General features: G+C 54.7%; 3 protein-coding genes across 11 annotated transcripts in view; 2 read left to right on the plus strand and 1 right to left on the minus strand.

The window, feature by feature from the left end:
- SETDB1 (SET domain bifurcated histone lysine methyltransferase 1) overlaps window positions 1–1,066 on the plus strand; it is a 39,201-nt gene extending 38,135 nt beyond the window's left edge. For all 3 annotated transcript variants that reach the window (XM_021674282.2, XM_021674285.2, XM_021674284.2), the window contains one exon: window positions 1–1,066. In XM_021674282.2, coding sequence (XP_021529957.1) covers window positions 1–118 — 118 coding nt within the window. In that variant the 3' untranslated portion in view covers window positions 119–1,066.
- CERS2 (ceramide synthase 2) lies at window positions 934–10,647 on the minus strand. 2 transcript variants are annotated; one of them, XM_064370870.1, is made up of 11 exons: window positions 10,576–10,647; window positions 4,924–5,097; window positions 4,403–4,520; window positions 4,093–4,211; window positions 3,830–3,887; window positions 3,374–3,424; window positions 3,103–3,195; window positions 2,784–2,912; window positions 2,466–2,572; window positions 2,182–2,335; window positions 934–2,028 (listed from the first exon to the last, which is right to left on the minus strand). In XM_064370870.1, exons 2-11 carry the CDS (start codon window positions 5,094–5,096, stop codon window positions 1,888–1,890), a joined length of 1,143 nt encoding a protein of 380 aa, XP_064226940.1. In that variant the 5' UTR covers window position 5,097; window positions 10,576–10,647; the 3' UTR covers window positions 934–1,887. The 2 variants fall into 2 exon arrangements, with proteins under 2 accessions (XP_064226940.1, XP_064226939.1); XM_064370869.1 differs by lacking the exon at window positions 10,576–10,647 and adding an exon at window positions 6,650–10,058.
- The window catches only part of ANXA9 (annexin A9), a 21,990-nt gene continuing 13,621 nt past the window's right edge, over window positions 10,075–18,443 (plus strand). The window contains exons 1-5 of one of the 6 annotated variants that reach the window (XM_021674291.2): window positions 10,075–10,102; window positions 17,231–17,309; window positions 17,390–17,522; window positions 18,027–18,117; window positions 18,259–18,355. In XM_021674291.2, the coding sequence (XP_021529966.2) occupies window positions 18,043–18,117; window positions 18,259–18,355 (172 nt within the window). In that variant the 5' untranslated portion in view covers window positions 10,075–10,102; window positions 17,231–17,309; window positions 17,390–17,522; window positions 18,027–18,042. Of the gene's footprint in view, window positions 10,103–15,124; window positions 15,201–16,565; window positions 16,629–16,999; window positions 17,310–17,389; window positions 17,523–18,026; window positions 18,118–18,258; window positions 18,356–18,443 lie in introns of those variants that run through there. The other 5 variants (XM_021674289.2, XM_064370871.1, XM_021674290.2 and 2 more) reach the window with 5 other exon arrangements.

Below are 18,443 nucleotides of genomic sequence, written 5' to 3' on the forward strand. Positions count from 1 at the left end.
AAGAATCCGGGCTGGGACAGAACTTACTTGGGACTACAACTACGAGGTGGGCAGTGTGGAAGGCAAGGAGCTGCTCTGTTGCTGTGGGGCCATTGAATGCAGAGGACGTCTTCTTTAGAGGACAGCCTTCTTCCCAAACCTTCTTGAACTGTCTTTTCCTCAGGAACTGGGTCTTCCTGTTTGTTGAATCCTGACCCAAAGTCTCTGGTCTAGCTATTCCCCCTAGCTCCTAGTAGATAGAAATGGGGGTTCTGGACCAGATGATACCTTCCAGTGTGGTGCTAGCAGGCAGGATCCCTCCTCCACCTCCAAAGGCCCTAAAGGGTCGGGGAGAGATCACCACTCTAACCTAGGCCTGACATCCCTCCCATACATTTGTGCAAGTGTTCATGCTTCTAACAGACTTTATTCTTGGAATGGAGGCTGTGTATCTACTATCTTGTTTATATTATTTCTTGAAAGTCTTTTAACAATATGATAAAATTTAAGATTGTGATTTCGTTTCTCTCTCTCAGCCCAATACTCCCAATTCTGGATTTCAGTGAGATACTACCCCTGCCCTCCCCTGAGGGCTGCTGTCATTAATCTTCTACCTGTCAACCTTTGCTTTTTCCATGTGAATTTTTTTAGATGGAGTTCTTGCTCTGTTGCCCAGGGTGGAGTGCAGTGGCACTATCCTGGCTTACTGTAGCCTCCGCCTCCTGAGTTCAAGTGATTCTCCTACCTCAGCCTCTCAAGTAGCTGGGGCTACAGGCGCCTACCATGTCACTCAGCTAATTTTTGTATTTTTAGTAGAGATGGGGTTTCACCATGTTGGCCAGGCTGGCCTCAAACTCCTGACTTCAATTGATCTACCCTCCTTGGCCCCCCCAAAGTGCTGGGATTACATGTATGTGAAATTTAAAAAAGAAAATGTTACATAACTGCAAGGAAGGCGTAAGAAAGACTATTTTCGTTTATTTAGTTGATCCCCCTTCTCAATTCCTAATAGTCTGACACTTGTTGCCATGTTTTATTTAATCTTTTTTATTTAATCTTTTAATTAAAAAAAAACCCATTAACAGTACATTTTGGTCTAAAATGGTCCCTCTGCTGAAATGCTAGGTGCTAGCTGTAATTCTGGCTTTAAAAACCAAAACCAAATATTTAATAAATAAAAATTAGAATTAGTTGCCATTCTACTCCAAACCAGCTAGCCTAGCTGAAGAGAAGAGGGAAGAGGAAGAGGCCAGAGAAAGGAGGAGGCAGTGAAATCCTGGACCTGTGGCTACAGGGACAGCTGAAGAAGTAGCACAAAGAAAGATCATCCAAGCAGTCCCCAGTAGAGCCCCCACTTTTTGGCAGAGGTAGGATAAGGGTCATGTGCACCCTCCTACCCTCAATTCATTTGTGTCATAGAGGGAAAAAGTTAAAAGTCAGCTCAGCTTTGGTTTCTGGCCCGAGTTAGGGAGCTTAGAAAGGTAAGCCTTGGTCCAGCTTTGGCAGAATAAGGCCCACAGATGGGACAATAAGGCACAACCCTGGCTCTGGAGGTCAGGGAGTCAAAGGCAAACAGCTAGGGCCAAATTCTCAGAATAAGGAATGTGAGTTGTGACCCCTGCCCCCAGAGAGCTGAGGGAGGACCTCAGAAGCAGTCGAAAGGATGACTTGGAGGATAGAGAGGAAAATTCAACCATCCCCCTCTAAGAAAGGATATAACCAACCTCCCCCTACCTAGGGATAGGCTGGTTAGAATTTGGTTTAAAGGCAACTGGGTGACAAGGAGGGAGGATGTGAGCTCTCCTCGCTTTCTCCTTTTTCCCCAGAGCTTAAAGTGACCCTATAGTGGGGAGTGGGGATAGTTCCTTGGCTTTATGCATTAATCTGGGAGGCAGCTGGAATAATGGTTCAGTCATTCTTACGATGGTTGTTACTGAGGATGGGGTGGCCATTGGCTAGGGGCCGGCTTTTTGCTCCTCCCCCAACCGCAGCCTCCTCCCCCTCTGAGCTTTCTGTTTCTTCCCGGTCACTGCGTTCATCTTCTACCAGCTGTGGAAAAGGGACAAGAAGGGTTATTACATGAGATCCTCAAACCCCTAAGGACTGCTTCTCTCTGAGGGTGGCTTGTTCCTGTTACACCCAGGGCCCCACACTAGTTTTTTTTTTATAGTAAGGCCTACACAATGGGAACAGAGCCTTCACCTTTCCAGTTATGAACTTGTGGGCCATGCGCAAAATGAGGTAGGCCCAGAAGATATGCAGCAGCTGTAGAACTCCCATCATGCAATTGAAGAAGTAGTAGCCAAAGAAGGCAGGATAGAGGTCCAGTGGGTACACCAGGGTGCAATGCAGGATCCTGAGAATTCAAAGCGGAGAGAGAATTGTAAACATGGGCAAGAGCGGGTAAGACACCAGGGAGATGAAGGGGAGAAAAGCAAGGCTCCTGATTTCTTCAGAACAGGAGTGTAGCCTGGCTGCCTACTCACCAGAAGGGCAGGATGACCAGTCGAGTGATGATGAAAACAATGGCAAAGACGATGAAGATGTTGTTGCAGGTGTTCTTCCATCCCGCATAGTTAAACATCTTGGCTGACTGCGTAGAGAGCCACCACCCATCATCACGGGCCCCCGACTCCCTCGAGTACATTCCTATGTACACCCCAGTCAGGAGCACTGGCTCTGTGCCCTCCTCGTTGGTCCCAGGATTGTCACCCTCCAAATCCCCACCCACCACCTCCCTCCCAAAGAAAACCAAAGGGACAGAAGAACCTGCACCAGGGTCTCTGGAGTTGAGGAAGCCTAACCTCTAGCAGGTAATCAGAAGAGTCATGCAGAGCCATGATGAGAGTCCCAGCTCGGATGTAATTGGCAAACCAGGAAAAGCTGATGAGGATGATGGTGGCCACATGGTGGATGATCTGTTCCTTGAAATCCTGCAGAGGTGATGCAGGCCCCAGGGACTTTTTCTTATTCCCCAGCTCTCACTATGCCTTCCTCCCCCTTGCCTTTAGTTTCCCATATCCCAACAGCTCCATCCAGAGTACCCAGAAGTCAAAGGAGAGGGTGTTCATCCCAAGGCCTCATTTTGGCTCTTAGGCTTAATTGCACAACCCCTTCACCCACCTTTCGCTTGACATCAGAGGCAATGCTGAAGAGCAGGGACCAGTAGAAGGAAAGTTCAATCATGTAGTACCAATACTGGGAAGGGATAGTGCTCTGGGAGAGGAGAGAGAGGTAAGAGCAAACAGCCCCAAGGGTGTCCTCGCTCCACAAACCCTCTCGCCCCTGAGTTTCTTAGTTCCATCACTCTAATCCCTCTGCCATGGATTCCAAAAACCGTCTCTTCACTGGGCTGTGTCTTAATTTATGACATATGAGGAACCAGGACTCGTACCTGTATGGGATATCCCTCCCAAACTTTCTTCATGTCATAGAACCAGGGTTTCTGCAGAGAGATGGTGAGAAGTTAAAGGAGGAGGAACCCGGCCGGGCGCAGTGGCTCACACCTGTAATCCCAGCACTTTGGGAGGCCAAGGCGGGTGGATCATGAGGTCAGGAGTTCAAGACCAGCCTGGCCAATATGGTGAAACCCTGTCTCTACTAAAATTGCAAAAATTAGCCAGCGTGGTGGTGTGTGCCTGTAATCCCAGCTACTCGGGAGGCTGAGGCAGGAGAATCACTTGAACCTGGGAGGCGGAGGTTGCAGAGAGCCGAGATTGTGCCACTGCACTCCAGCCTGGGGTACAGAGTGAGACTCCATCTCGAAAAAAAAAAAAAAGGAATCCAAATTCCACAGCCTCACCCAACCTTGCCAGAGAACCTACTCCCCACCCCAGTACTCCCCACTCACATCCACAATGACGGCCATGCCGGCAATGAAGGCGATCAGGTAAAATGTGAATCTCCAGCTGACAGGAAGCAGAAATGGCTAGGTCAGAGGACAGCACAGTCCCCCAACAGCCCCCACATACTGGCAGATATCCTCGCAAGACACCATTAATAACTGAATTCACCTCCTCACATCTCCCTGCATACAGCCACCGCCTGCCCCTCCCAGCAAGGCACATCAGATCTTCCTTGCCACCCAGCTTCTCCTGCCCCAGCCTCCCCAACCTGGCTTCTCGGAACTTCTTGAGGAGACTGGGCCGGTCCTGGTTGCGGCGGCGGCGGAACCAACGCTCTACCTGACGGCCAGAGAGCCCGCTCTGCCGGGACAAAAGCTCTACCTCCGCCTGGGCAGTGAAGAAGCCCGTTGTTACGTTTACCTTCAGAACTCAGCAGCACCCCCAGCCTCTCCCAGTAACAATCTCAGTCAGCACCACCGCTTCCCCATCTCTTCACCCACCAGAGCGAACATTCAAACCCTTTCCCCTCCCCACCAAACTCAGTGATTCCAAGAGCCAGAGCAGCATGCGGCTCGTACCTGCTTGGGCTGCTTGCCACTGGTCAGGTAGAAATGTTCCAAGGTGGCGTTGGGAGGTGCCCGCAGCCGAGTTTTCTCCTTTATGTTCAAGAGGGCAGCCAGTGGTGTAGCCACATACCTGGGGAAGGCGTATGAGTAAGGGATCTAGCTTGCTGGGAAGGGAAAGGGCTGCAAGCTAAGGCAACGTTATCCCTGGCCTCAGTTTCCCCAGCTTCCTGGCAACCCCCTTTTCTCTAGCCTCCAGGGCTGCCCATAGCTGACAAAGCTGCCTGTGTTCACTAGTGGCCAGGCGGGTGGCGGGTGGCGGGTGAGAACAAATAACCATTGATGGAAAGGGCCTGGGGGTGCTGAGCCTTCAGGAAGACAATGGTGCCTTCAGGGGAGGGGCGCACAGTGGGCAGGAACCTGAGTAGCCAGAACACCAGGGTCTAGGGCTAACTAAACAGCAAGAAAGAAACTTGAAGTCCAAGAAACTGCAACAGGCAACTGGGGAAGACATGAGGGTAGGCTGGAATGCTTACAGCTCAAAGAAGTATCGAATGATGAGGAAGAGCAAGGCCAGGGGCAGCGTGATATAGAGGTCTGAGGCTTTGGCGTAGACACGTCCATCTCGGTCTTCTAGATCAGCCCAGGTCAAGTTCACGGGCAGCCACAGACGTTCCCACCAGAAGTAATCATACAAGGTCTGGAGCATCCTGAGTGAGGCGGGAAAGGTAGAGGGCAAGAGGGAGCAGCTATGGGGGAAGAGATAGACGACTCAAAGTTTTCAGGGTATATCCAGGGGGCAGAGACTGGAACTCTAGATACAGCCCCATCCTGGCTATGCAGCCTTGGACAAATCAGTTTCCTCATCTGTAATATGGTGGCTTTCCAGTTTTAACATTTACTGTCTACAGTAACCTGTGGATGTGATTCCCCGGAATTAAGAAACTTGGGGCCTTTACAAACTCTGATTTCAGGGGAAAAAAAAAAAGAATCTTGGGGATCTTGTCATTTTGCTCTCTCAACCTGGAAGACAGGCAAGACCTGGCCCAAGAAGCTGTAGCCAACCATCTGAGTAAAGTCCTTCCCTTATCCCCCCTACTCTGGCGATTTCCTCGTGCCTTGAGGCCAACTCAGCTGAAAGCTTCCGAGGGTTGCCCCAAAATATTGTAGGGCTGAGGCAAAACCTTCTTCCCTTTGACCCATCTGAGTATCAGGCCCCTAAAGAAAAATTAAGAGACCAGGGTAGGCTGGGTGGTGGCTCACGCCTGTAATCCCAGCACTTTGGGAGGCTGAGGCAAGCGGATCGTTTGAGCTCAGGAGTTTGAGACCAGCCTGGGCAACATGGTGAAACCCTATCTCTATAAAAAATACAAAAATTAGCTGGGTGTGGTGGCACATGCCTGTAATCCCAGCTAGTCGGGAGGCTGAGGTGGGAGGATCACTTGAGCCTGGGAAGTGGAGATTGCAGTGAGCGGTGATTGATCTTGCCACTGTACTCCATCCTGGGTGACAGTAAGACTGTTTTTTTTTTTTAAAAAAAGGGCAAGCCAAAAAAAAGCAAAATTATGTCCCCAAATGATGCTGAGCTCCAAAACAATCACTGGACATCAAACTACTACACACAAGGTTGACACTCCACACCAAGCCATCTAGACCTTACACATAAGGCAGGACTCTATATATAAGACTTTATTTTTTTATTATTTTTTTTTTAGACAGAGTCTCACTCCGTCACCAGGCGCCAGGCTGGAGTGCAGTGCCACGACCTCGGCTCACTGCAACCTCCGTCTCCTGGGTTCAAGCAATTCTCCTGCCTCAGCCTCCGAGTAGCTGAGACTACAGGCATGCACCACCACGCCCAGCTAATTTTTTTTGTATTTTTAGTAGAGACGGGGTTTCACCATGTTGGCCAGGATGGTCTCGATCTCTTGACCTCGTGATCTGCCCACCTCGGCCTCCCAAAGTGCTGGGATTACAGGCGTGAGCCACCACACCCGGCCAAGACTTTTTAGAAAGAAAAGTGAAGGTAGGGCTGCAAAGAGTCAAGGATTGTGGGGCAGGGAACCAAGACGTCACACCAATACATCTGGTGGAATTAAAAGCTATTATTTTATTTTCTTTTGAGACAGAGTCTTCCTCTATCACCCGAGCTGGGGTGCAGTGGTACAATCACGGCTCACTGCAACCTCCACCTCCCAGGCTCAAGCCATCCTCCCCTCCCGCCTCAACCTCCCAAGTAGCTGGGGCTACAGGCGCACTCACCACATCTGGCTAATTTTTGAATTCTTTTTCTTTGGTAGAGACAGGGTTTTGCCACGTTGCCCAGGCTAGTCTTGAACTCCTGGGCTCAAGCAATCTGCCGGTCTTGGCCTCCCAAAGTGCTGGGATTACAGGCATGAGCCACCATGCCTGGTCAGAGCTATTTCATATAACCAAATGCTCATCTAGAAAACACAACACTGCAGGGGAATACCCATACCCCCGAGTCTAGGAAAGAGCCGCTGTGTACACCTTCTCCCTCCACCAAAAGAGGAAGGAACGTGGTGGGAGTGACCACTCAGATACCCTGAGGGAGGGAGGGAATGGTCTGCGTGTAGCTCAAGAGGCAAGAGCAGCTGCTTGGAGCTGAGAGGAATGGCAGGATGGCCCGGAAGAGCCAGGGATGCTGGGTCCAGCACGACACCTGGCAGTCCTGGGACTTAGCAAGCAGCAGCAGCAAGATGACCAGGACAGTCTTTGCCAGGCTGCCTAGTCCTCATTCTCCTCCTGGGAAGGAGGTGAGGCAGTGGGATTCAGGCTGGCCCAGAAAGTGAACGCTGAGACAGAAGGAAGGTGGTCCCCTTCCAAATGGTAGGAAAAGAGAGTGGGGAGATTGTTATCCACAGTGACCTAGAGACCAGCTGGTGCCACTGACTGAAGTGGAGCCCTCAGACCACAGCTGGGCTGGGCTGGTCCTGCTGCTGCTCTGACAGCCCCCGCTCCATCCCTACCCGCCACAGAAGCCCTTGCGAAATCCCTCAGCCTGTCACGGGTCAGTATTCCAGCTCAAGGACTTTACCCCCTTGTCCCCACTCCTGGTCACTGATCTCTCAAATGAAATCAGAGGTCAGCCCTGCCAGTAAAGGAGCTTCAGCTCCACCTTCTCCCCTCCTCCTCCCCCCAGTCACACACACACATTCCAGGCACTGCCCTTGCCCCCTCCACCTCAGCCAGAATAAATATTTAATTAAAGAGATGGAAGCCTTCTGAACTGAACAAAATTAAATGTAATTATCCACAGTGGAACTTTCCACACACACACACACACACACACACACACACTTTTTTCCTAGAGAAAAGTTGTAGAAAATTGAACAGAGAAGGGACAAGGGTAGAAACTGCGCAGAGAAGGGACAATACGGGACACCTCCATGTGTTTGCACATGGCCCCCTCTTCCCACTTTTTTGCTCAGCCAGATTGAAAGTGAATCACCTGACTGCTGTCTCTTAGAGCCCTCCAGGGAAATGTAAAGCCAAAGGTACCGTGTTGCCCAGGCAGTCCTAGACTTTGGGTCCCATCCCCAGCCAGGTCAGTGAAAACTGGCAGGGATGTTTCTCTAGTCAGGCGGCAGGCTGGAGTCCCAGAGGGAGGGTAGAGCCCTTGCTGGGCTCCTGGGGCCCAGGAATGTCTCATGCCTGCAAAGCAGGTGAGGAGCTGGGGAGGGGGGTGGGGGACAGGCAATGTAGGCGCCAGGGAATGGTCAGACACCTGGGCAGCGCAACTTCTCACTCCCCAGGAGGAGACAGAGCCTGTCGTCTTCCGCTCCAAGCAGGGAAAGTGGAAGACAGGGAAATGCAGACTAATGGGGGCTCTTAGACCGAAGCTGCAAGCTTCCCATGAGCACAGCCCTCCCTGTGGGTCCTGTTCCTCCATTAGTAGAGAGGCACTACCCCCATCTCCCCAGCAGGGAGGCCCCAGATTCTGCAGGGTCAGGACCTCTGACTCAACAGGATGGGAGGGGAAAACAGCTGGGGCCCGGCCGGCCTCACTTACACATCCCCACAGAACCCTTGGCTCCACAAGGCAGTGCTGGGGCGGCCTCCCGGCATCAGCACACAGATCCAAGCAAGATCCCATAAACAAGAGGCTGGGGCAAGAAAGGGTGATGTGTGCACAGGGCAGGGAGACAACACTGTTTTCCCAGGTCCCCTAGGCCTTCAGGCCAGTTACGGCCTTGACTTCTTGTGGAGAAAATCACATCTACAAACACTTTTCCACCAAGAATTCACTCCTCCATACACATGAAGAGACATGGTATCTGTCTGCCTACCTTCTCTCTCACACATACCTACCTACCTTGGAGGCACAGAAGCCACTTTCTGAGGCACAGGCTGGAGAGGGGCCAGAAGAGCAGGGATTTCTTTGGCATTGTATTACCAGGAACTTGAGCAGGACTCTGCCCAGCCCCAACCTTTGCCCTGACTCTGACTGACACCCCTGCGAGACCCCTCTAGATGGATGAAAGGAGAGGATCCCCAAGGAAGTTAGCAGATCCAAAGGGCTGAGAGGGCAGAAGTTTGGGGCTGAGAGGAAGGAATTCTCAGACTTCATGTGGTCAGTCTGACTGGCTCTGTCTGGAGGAATAACGGAGGACAACAGAAAAGGGTTATTGACAAGGGTGGAGAGAGTGACAAGGTCCCACCACCTCCCTGCTTGCACTGAAGACCTGAATAGTCTTCCTTGTTGAAAACTTTCTTTTCAGGCAACAGCAGCAGGTCATGAACTAGAGGTCTACAAGCATGGATGCGGCCAAGAGGCTGCAGGATGGGCCTCAAAATAAGCCAGATTGTAAAAAAGAGGTGGGTGACAGGCAGTGAGAACAGTGGTCCGCAGCCTCAACTGGCCTACAGCTTGTCTGTAAAGTCCCATCAAAGGCCTCCACAGACCCGAACACTGCATGAGACCATGGTCCCAGGGGCAGGGAGAGACAGGCAGGTTTGAGAGACAGGTGGGGCGGTGCTGAAGGACACAGTGAAGCATCGGCCAGCCTGTGGCCAGTGACAGGAGAAAGAGGAGGCCCTTCCTCCCAGGGGAAAATCTGGCCAGAGGCCCCAGTGAGGGGAGTGGGGGACCAGGGGAGAAAAGGATCTCTCCCTGGAACAGAGACTGTGCAGATCACGGTATGGTCAGGGCCAGGTCCTCGGGGACAGGGCTGCAGACAAGTCCTTACCCTTAGGAGCCCCTTTACAAGTGCAGCCAGTCACACCCAGGTGCAGTCACCCCAACTCCGGTGTGGGGCAGCAACCCCCACCCACCCCTGCCCCAGCACAGATATGGGGGTGACTGCCTGCTGGATGCCTTCCCGGACTCAATTATCCGGGAAAAGGGGTTCAGTGCATTCGTCACGCTCCTCAGAAGCCCCTGAACCTGGGCCTGGCAACTCAGGTGACTGAAATCAGGTTTTGATGCCAGGAGCCAGGCTTAGGGAGGGAGAAACTCTCCCAGTGCAGGCCAGAGATGAGTGCTCCACACCTGCAGTCAACCCACTTGCCACGGGCCTCTGGTGGTTAACAAGCTACGGCCCAGAAAGCCGGTTCCACCAGGAGCTCCCTTGCCAGCCACTCACACCTCATAACGGTATAGGAGCCTTAGCCCTACCCGGCAGGGGCAGGCGCTGCGGGCCGCTCCTTCCTGTTTCCCGTTAAGCACATGGAAGCTTTGACCTCGCCTGCGAGGTGAGCCGGTAGGAAGAAAGCGGAGCAGGGCCCCCGAGCCACGGGACGCGTCCGGGCCGGGGCAACCCCGCGGGCCGCTGCCAGGGTGGAGGCTGTCGCGCCAACAGTCCTCCACTCCCCAACAAAGGGGCGCCGCGGCTCGGACCGGTCGCCCACAGCCCCCGCGTCCCCACCTCCCGCCCTACCTGTTGCCCGGGAGGGCGTCTCAGGCTCGGGGCGGCGCTCCAGAGGACACCGCGGCGCCAGGCCCGCCGGCCCCGGCCGCTCCCTGGAGGCGCTGCGCCCGCCCTCCCCGGCCGCCGCCATGAGCGCCCGCAGCGCCCCCTGCCAGCGCCGCTCCACCGACCCCGCGGCCCTCCCAGCCCGGCCCCTCCGCGGCCCCGCTACCAAGCTGACCCCGGGGCTCCCAACTTTTCCGCGGTCCCTTCCGACCCCGCGTGGGGCTCCGGCGCCGGGCGGGGGCCCTGACTCACTCGGCGGCAGCGCTGGCGGGGCCGGGGCCGCAGCTCCGTGTGCTCCGTGTGCACCGTCTGCCCGGGTGGCTGCTCCGAGGCCCTTCGGCCTGGCTCCCCGCGCCTCTCCTCCCCCTTCCGCCCGCCCGCGCCGCCCTCCCTCCTCCGCCCGCCGAGCCCAGTCGAGCTGAGCCCGAGCCCAGCCCGGAGAGAAAGGCCGCGAGCAGCTCCGGGGCCGGGAGCCTGGGCGTGGACGGGAGGGGAGGGCGGGGCGGCCTCTGCGCTGCGGCTGCCCCTTCCCCCCGCGCGGGCGCCGGGACCCCAGCCCTCCGCTCCCCAGCCCTCAGCGGCGCCCACGGCCGTCACGGCGCGCGGGAGAAGCCCCCGACGAGGAGAGGCGGGTCTGGGTTCCTCGGGCCACTTCGGGGTGGGAGGTCGCCCACCGGGACCGACACAGACGCACCGGATGCCGCGGGGTCCCGGCACCCGAGCGGCGGCGCCCTTGCCCCCCACCCCAGCCACCCCCAACTGCGGTGCGGCCCCCGCGGTGGCACATTCCACCTCCAGCCCCCCGGGGCGCCGGCGGAGAGGGCGCAGCCCGGGGGTCCAGCCCAAGTGCCTCGCGACGAAGCTGAAAACCTCTCCCAGGGCTGACCGAAGCAGCCGACCCTCTAGACCCAGTGAAAGCCTGCGACCCCTCGGGTGACCCTCGCCTACCCCGCCGTGAAAGCCGCGGCCTTTCCACCTGGGTGCTACAGAACCTACCCCCGTGGCCGGGAAGAGCAAACCCAAACTTGCGCACACCCGACGGCCCTGTCGGAAAGAGCCACCCAACTTTTGTTTTGTAAAAAGTTATTTGGATTTTCCAACGCCACTTTTATCCGTATTCGATTTCGTGTTAAAAAGTGTTTTCCATCCGGGCGCGGTGGCTCACGCCTGTAATCCTAACACTTTGGGAGGCCGAGGCGGGCGGATCACCTGAGGTTGGAGTTCAAGACCAGCCTGACCAACATGGTGAAACCACGTCACTACTAAAAATACAAAAAGTAACCGGGGGGTGATTGCCCACGCCTGTAATCCCAGCTACTTGGGACAGGAGAATTGGTTGAACCTGGGGGGTGGAGGTTGCAGTGAGCCAAGATTGCGCCATTGCACTCCAGCCTGGGCGACAGAGCAAGACTGTCTCAAAAAAAAAAAAAAAAGTGTTTTCCAGCCGGGCGCGGTGGCTCACTCCTGTAATCCCAGCACTTTGGGAGGCGGAGGTGGGCGGATCACTTGCAGGAGTTGACCGACTAGGGCGGTCAACATAAGGAGACCCTATCTTTTAATTTTTTTTTTTTTTTTTTACTATCTCCAGTAATGGGTATAAGCAATTAAATTTTTTTTAAGTGTTTTCCCCTTGAATAGTGTGGTAAAATTAATGTTTCAGGAGGATGCAACATGTTTTTCATAGAAAGCTGGTCTTAACTCTTAACGTGAACGAATGTTGACTAAGATGTATTTGAGGGCTCACATACGGGGAGAGCTGCGGCTTACTCCGGGGAGAGGGACTTTCATCAGATTTCTTACCTTGAGAAAGTGTTGCCTTTTTTATGCTGTCACAATCAGAGCCTCTGACAGTAGCTCGGTTTATCTGGTAAAGTCCTGTAGGAAGGAGTGTGACCCCCACTAATCCGGCTGGGGGGCTCATCCCTCACCTCAGGATCTTTCTGGAGGGTAAGGAGGCAGAGGCTGACCAACTCACCTGTTTGTTCAGCTGCTCTTTTCTTGGGGACCTGCAACCCAGGCACACCATGGGAGCAAAGAGAGTGGCAGTCCCTAACCAGCTCCCAGGGCTTCTCCAGGCTTTTCCCTTGACTGATTTCCCAATTTCCAGCAACCCCTCCAGCCATGTTTTCTCCTCCTTCCCTTATTAGCATATCTTCTGTCTTACCTTTCTTTTTTTTTTTTCTTTTGGAGACTGGTCTCACTCTCACTGCAGCCTCGACCTTCTGGGCTCAAGCAATCCTCCCACCTCAGCCTCCCAAGTAGCAGTGACCACAGGCGATGCCACCACGCCTGGCTCGTTTTTGTATTTTTGGTAGAGACACAAGATTTCACCATGTTGCTCAGGCTCTTCGTGAACTCCTGAGCTCAAGCGATCCACCCGCCTCGGCCTTTCTTGGTTTTGTTTTGTTTTTGTTTTGAGACGGAGTCTCGCCCAGGCTGAGTGCAGTGGCACAATCTCAGCTCACTGCAACCTCCGCCTTCTGGGTTCAAGCAGTTCTCCTGCCTCAGCCTCCCAAGTAACTGGGACTACAGGCACACACCACCACACCGGGCTAATTTTTTAGTAGAGACAGGGTTTCACTGTGTTGCCCAGGCTGTGCTCAAACTCCTGAGCTCAGGCAATCTGCCCGCCTTGGCCTCCCAAAGTGCTGAGATTACAGGCATGAGCCAACTCGAAGCCCAATTGTCTCTTTCTACCCCTTCGTAACTCTCCTCCCTCAGCCTTCTAATGCCAAAGTGCCCTCTTCCTTTCCTCAGTGCCCTCCCCAGAGGCCTTATCTGCTACACACCTACACACCTTTTTTCCAGCACAGTTCCAGGGGCTCCTCTGGGCCCCAGCTCACCTTTGGGTCTCTCTCTAACACTCTCCTCACCTCCATCTTACTCATCTTCCTTCTCTTAGTTCTGAATCCCTTTCTTGGGTGGTTTTCCTAAGTGCCAGGCTTTCCTGTAGTTCCCACCAGACTCTTTAAATGCTTCCTCAGGAGGACTGAAGACTGGCTAATTTTTTTTTTAAGATAGCAGTGGGGAGGGGAAGTTCTGGGGCTAAAGTCGGATAACCGGGGCCTGAGAAATAAAGATAAGAGGGTATACTCCTCCCCCAGGAGACAAAGGAGAAGGTGGATGGAGATGGGGAAACTGGGCCTCAGCCAGCACTGGGATGATGCCACCAGCCCTGTCAACATGCTTGGGGAGCACACACACCACTTGCCCTGGCCGGACCAGAGACTGTGATCGCCACCCTTCCAACCCATCCCCCAACATGCAGGCTGGCATGGCCACACCCACAGTGCCCGGAGTACTGCCTGCTTTGCAGTGACTCACTTCCTCTGTATGGGCTGCTGAGGTGTCCCAAGGAGAGGACGGGCCATCTCCAGGCCTTCAGCCCAGAGTGTAGATATCTGAGCAGGCTTTGCAGATGAGCAAGCATACATGGAGCCCAAATGTGGAAGGTGGGTTTTTCAGGTCAGGTGGGACTGTTAACACTGAAGCCTATTTGGCTAAGAAGCAGAGCCTGGCTAGTGCCTAAGAGAGATTCAGGGGCCAGGAGTTGCAGGGAGGAAACATTTCCTAACAAGAGGTGAAATAGCCAAGAGGAGTTTCTATGTATTCTGAAATCAGGCAATGGAAAGTATTTGCAGAAAAGCAATGTAGGGACCGGGTACGATGACTCATGCCTGTAATCGCAGCACTTTGGGAGGCCAAGGTGGGTGGATCACCTGAGGTCAGGAGTTCAAGACTAGCCTGGCCAACGTGGTGAAATCCCGTCTCTACTAAAAATACAAAAATTAGCTGGGCATGGTGATGCATGCCTGTAGTCCCAGCTACTTGGGAGGCTGAGGCAGGAGAATCGCTTGAACCCAGGAGGGGGAGGTTGCAGTGAGCCAAGATCATGACACTGCCCTCCAGCCTGGGTGACAGAATGAGACTCTGTCTCAAAACTAAATAAAAGGCCGGGTGCAGTGGCTTACCCCTATAATTCCAGCACTTTGGGAGGCCGAGGCGGGTGGACCACCTGAGGTCAGGAGTTTGAGACCACCCTGGCCAACATGGTGAAACCCCATCTCTACTAAAAATACAAAAATTAGCTGGGCATGGTGGTGGGTGCCTGTAATCCCAACTACTTGGGAGGCTGAGACAGGAGAAACACTTGAACCTGGAAGGCAGAGGTTACAGTGAGCTGAGATCACACCACTGCACTCCAGCCTGGGCGACAGAGTGAGACTCAGTCTCAATAGATAACTAAACAAATAAATTAAAAAATGACAGCAATGTAGGACTTGGGGGCTGAAGAGGTGGACCTGGGTGAACAGTGGAGGCACTGTATGTGGCTGCCTTTCCCCTATATTCTACTAAGAGGGAGCCCAAATCCACTTCGCCCACATCGAGGGATGAAGAAAACACTGAGCGGCAGTTGAGAAACCTGGATGCTGGTTCCAACTCTGTGGCCTTGGGAAGTCACTCGGCCTCCTTGAGTCAGTCATGAAAGGGTGGTAGATTAGATCTGCTCTAAGATTTCCTCCAACTCTCCAATTCTGAAATGTACCTCATGGGGGTGGAAGGTGATCGGTACATCTGAAAACAGCTGCAGTCTGGCCCTGAAGTTGAACAAAACAACACCCAGGGAGAGGAGTGCACTTGCACCAGGCTAACGTGCAGTGACTGTGAAGGCATCACACACACACTCCTCACAGGCAGGGACTTCGCTTCTGCCACGTGACCGAGCTTCTGCAGGCCTTCTCCAAATTCAGAGTTCAGCCTGGCAGATTGGCCAGGAGTCCCTTGGAGACGTTTGGCGCGGGGGAAACAGGAGGCCTCACGGTTCCTTCAGTTCCCCCTAAGCCCGCAGGGAAGGTAGCCAGAAGAAACTCTGAAAGGTACAGAAAGCCGAGGGCCGGGGGTCCCCAGCTGCTGAGCAGCCTACCATGCTTACCCAGCCTAACTGCGGTCACCCAGTCTCCTGCATGTGTCCGAGGTCAGCCGCGGCGGCTCCCCTGACTAAGTATCTACCTGAGGCTCTTCCCCTGATGCTACTCGCCTACCACGTCCACCCAGGAACCTGGCGTCCTCAGGAGGCTGCACTTCCCAAGTGGGCTGAGACAGCCCCTTGAAAGGTGGGGCTGGAGCCAGAGACCTCAAGGGACCACTAGGGGGCTCCAGACTCTCAGTGGCCGCGCGCGCCCTCTTGTGGCCATTTTGGGATTGGCAAGCAAAGTTTCAGAGGTGAGCCAAGATCAGACTTCTTTTTTTTTTTTTTTTTTTTTGAGACGGAGTTTCGCTCTTGTTACCCAGGCTGGAGTGCAATGGCGCGATCTCGGCTCACTGCAACCTCCGCCTCCTGGGTTCAGGCAATTCTCCTGCCTCAGCCTCCTGAGTAGCTGGGATTACAGGCATGCACCACCATGCCCGGCTAATTTTTTTTGTATTTTTAGTAGAGACGGGGTTTCACCGTGTTGACCAGGATGGTCTCGATCTGTTGACCTCGTGATCCACCCGCCTCGGCCTCCCAAAGTGCTGCGATTACAGGCGTGAGCCACCGCGCCCGGCTTTACCTCATTTTTATATTTTTATTTTGTATTATTAGTTCAGTAGCTTTTGGGGAGGAGGTGGTGTTTCTCTAGAGGTCACATTACTTCATTTAATCATCCCAGAAAACCTGTCCTCAGAGGCCCCAGCATGTCCCACCGCCTCCGTCTCTCTCAGTACTCCCATTTAGAGAGCTGAAAGGACTAGCGAAGCTTCCAGAACATAGGTGGCAGAGCCGGGGATTGAACCTTCAGTCTCCAGTTCTGACACAGGTGCACGTTTTCCACTTTAACAGGAGAGAAAGTGAGGCGCCGTGATTACCACCACAGACATGTCCCTTCGTGGCGTGTCCTCCAGCCCGGTCTACTCAGTGTGGTTGGAGCCGCTTCAGTCTCTCCTCCAGGGATATAGGAATCCCAGTGAAGCCTTTCCTAGGTTGGGAGGGAGGCAGAGGAGTGGAGACGGCTCTAGCTTCTGTGACCCGCCCCTACCCCAGCTCTCCAGGGAGGCAGGAAAGAGACTGGGTTCAGACCCAAGGGAGCCAGCTGTGAGGCCGGAGCAGCTGCTGCGTGGGGGCGCCGGGGCTCCACAGGGCTGTTCACCTGCTGCTCTGTGCACAGCCAGCCTCAAGCCCAGCTGCTGGGGTTGCAGCACCTGCAGCTAAAACAGCCAAAGGGCCCAGGCTGCCAGAAGGCAACAGAAGGAATCTAAGAAACCAGGCGAGGAAGCCTCCCCCATCTCCCTGTTGCCTTTTGGGAGCGTAGAGCTTCCCTCTGAAGGTAACACCCTTTGCATTTTTCTCTCTTGACTCTGTTCCTCAGCTTCCACCCCCAAATACTTGGGCCCTTCCTTCTCCACAGATAGAAACAGTCCCCGGGCCCTCTCCACCAAGGCTGACTGTCTCTAATAAGGCAGCAGTCAAGGGAGTTTCTGGGCTGGGACCCCCTCTGGGGTGCAGGCTGGGGTGCGCTGCTGGTATGTGCCCCAACAGGTTTTTCCCTATCAGCCTTGAAATCAGCCTGCAGCCTGTCTGACCTGCCCCCCAGGGAGCTGGAGCCAGGGGCAGAGCCAGGTCAGAAGCCGGACTTTGTGACTAGGCCTCTGTGGTCCCACCTGGACCTGCAGTGAAGGCAGTGCACAAAGCCTCCTGTGTTTGAGGCTGAGCCGCTGTGAGGCTGAGTGGAGTTTACTCACATGGGTTGAGACCCAGTTCCTGGGAAAAGAGATGCTGGGCAGGAAGGCGTCTGCAAGTGGGACTCTCCCGGTCCTCTCCCACGTCTGGGAGGGGCCAGAGTCAGACAACGGCTGGGTTGGTCCCTGACAGAGGTCATCTGACTGGCTGTTCAGCCCAGGCTGCACACGCCCCCCTTTCCTGTACCAGGCCACACCGGAGCTGGTCCTCACACAGGCGAGCCACCAAGCCACGACGACAACACCCACCTCGCCCCTCGCACCTCTGGGTAAGCACTAGGCCTGCGCCCCCATCTGGGAGACCACGTTGACTGCTTGGGGGAGGGAAGAATGAGTTTTCCTTTTCCAGCCCGAGAGTGCCTCCTGTCCTGTCCAGGCATCCATGTACTTGCAAGAACTCTTGCTCACATCAGCGCAGAGATTGCACCTGCTGACCTCGAGATTCTGGCCTCCGGCTCCTCGGGTGAGAGGCAGCCGAGCAGGTAGGCAGCTGTGTTGGCAGGAGTTGAGTGCTGCCTGTCAGCTGGGGCTGCAGGTGGGGGAAGATGCTGTTTGGAGTTGTCTCCCACTCTGCAGGCTTCATCCTGCCAACTCACCTCAGCTCCCCTACACTGCCCCAGGAGACCCCAGCCAGGCCCGAGAAAGAGGGTCAAAGACCTCAGAAGTGGGGCATCTACCCCAGACCAAGACCTGAGGAGCCTTGATGCTGACCCTGGTGTCGGGGAGGGCTGGCGCCTGGTCCAGGAGCATCCCACATCAATCCCCACTTCCTAAAGGAGCGGGGAGAGCTGGGGAAGGTGGGGGCTCCCCTCTTACCCCACCATTTCAGCTCCAGTTCTGGCTCCAAGCCTAAGCAGGTTGATCTTTTTTCTGCAGCAAGGGAAAGAAGTGACTGGAACCCAGGCTCCAGGGTCTCGGGGGCAGGTCATAAGGAGTCCCCAAAGGGCCGGGAAATTCAGCTCTGTGGGTTCCTGTTCCTTCCCCAGGACAGCCAGTAGCACCATGTCTGTGAGTGGTGGGAAGATGGCACCATCCCTCACCCAGGAGATCCTCAGCCACCTGGGCCTGGCCAGCAAGGTAGGTGCTGTTGAGATTTTAGAGGTCACTTTTAATATCTCAGCTCCAGCTGTGAGAGGATGGGAGGCAGGAAAGTAGAGCACAGGCCCTGAGGCGGGGGTGGGCAGCCTGGCCCCTGCCGACCACCCCGTGCTCCCGCAGACTGCAGCGTGGGGGACCCTGGGTACCCTCAGGACCTTCCTGAGCTTCAGCGTGGACAAGGATGTGCAGAGGCTGCTGAGAGCCATTACCGGCCAAGGTGAGCCCCTTCCCCTCCGCACTTGAGGCCGCCTTTTAGAGCCACTCTGTAGACCACGGAGGACCCAGGAAGGAGGAACTAGCCATGC

Source organism: Aotus nancymaae, unplaced genomic scaffold, assembly GCF_030222135.1.
Source record: "Aotus nancymaae isolate 86718 unplaced genomic scaffold, 86718_ANA_hifiasm-v0.15.2.pri h1tg000108l, whole genome shotgun sequence".
Classification (NCBI taxonomy): domain Eukaryota; kingdom Metazoa; phylum Chordata; class Mammalia; order Primates; family Aotidae; genus Aotus; species Aotus nancymaae.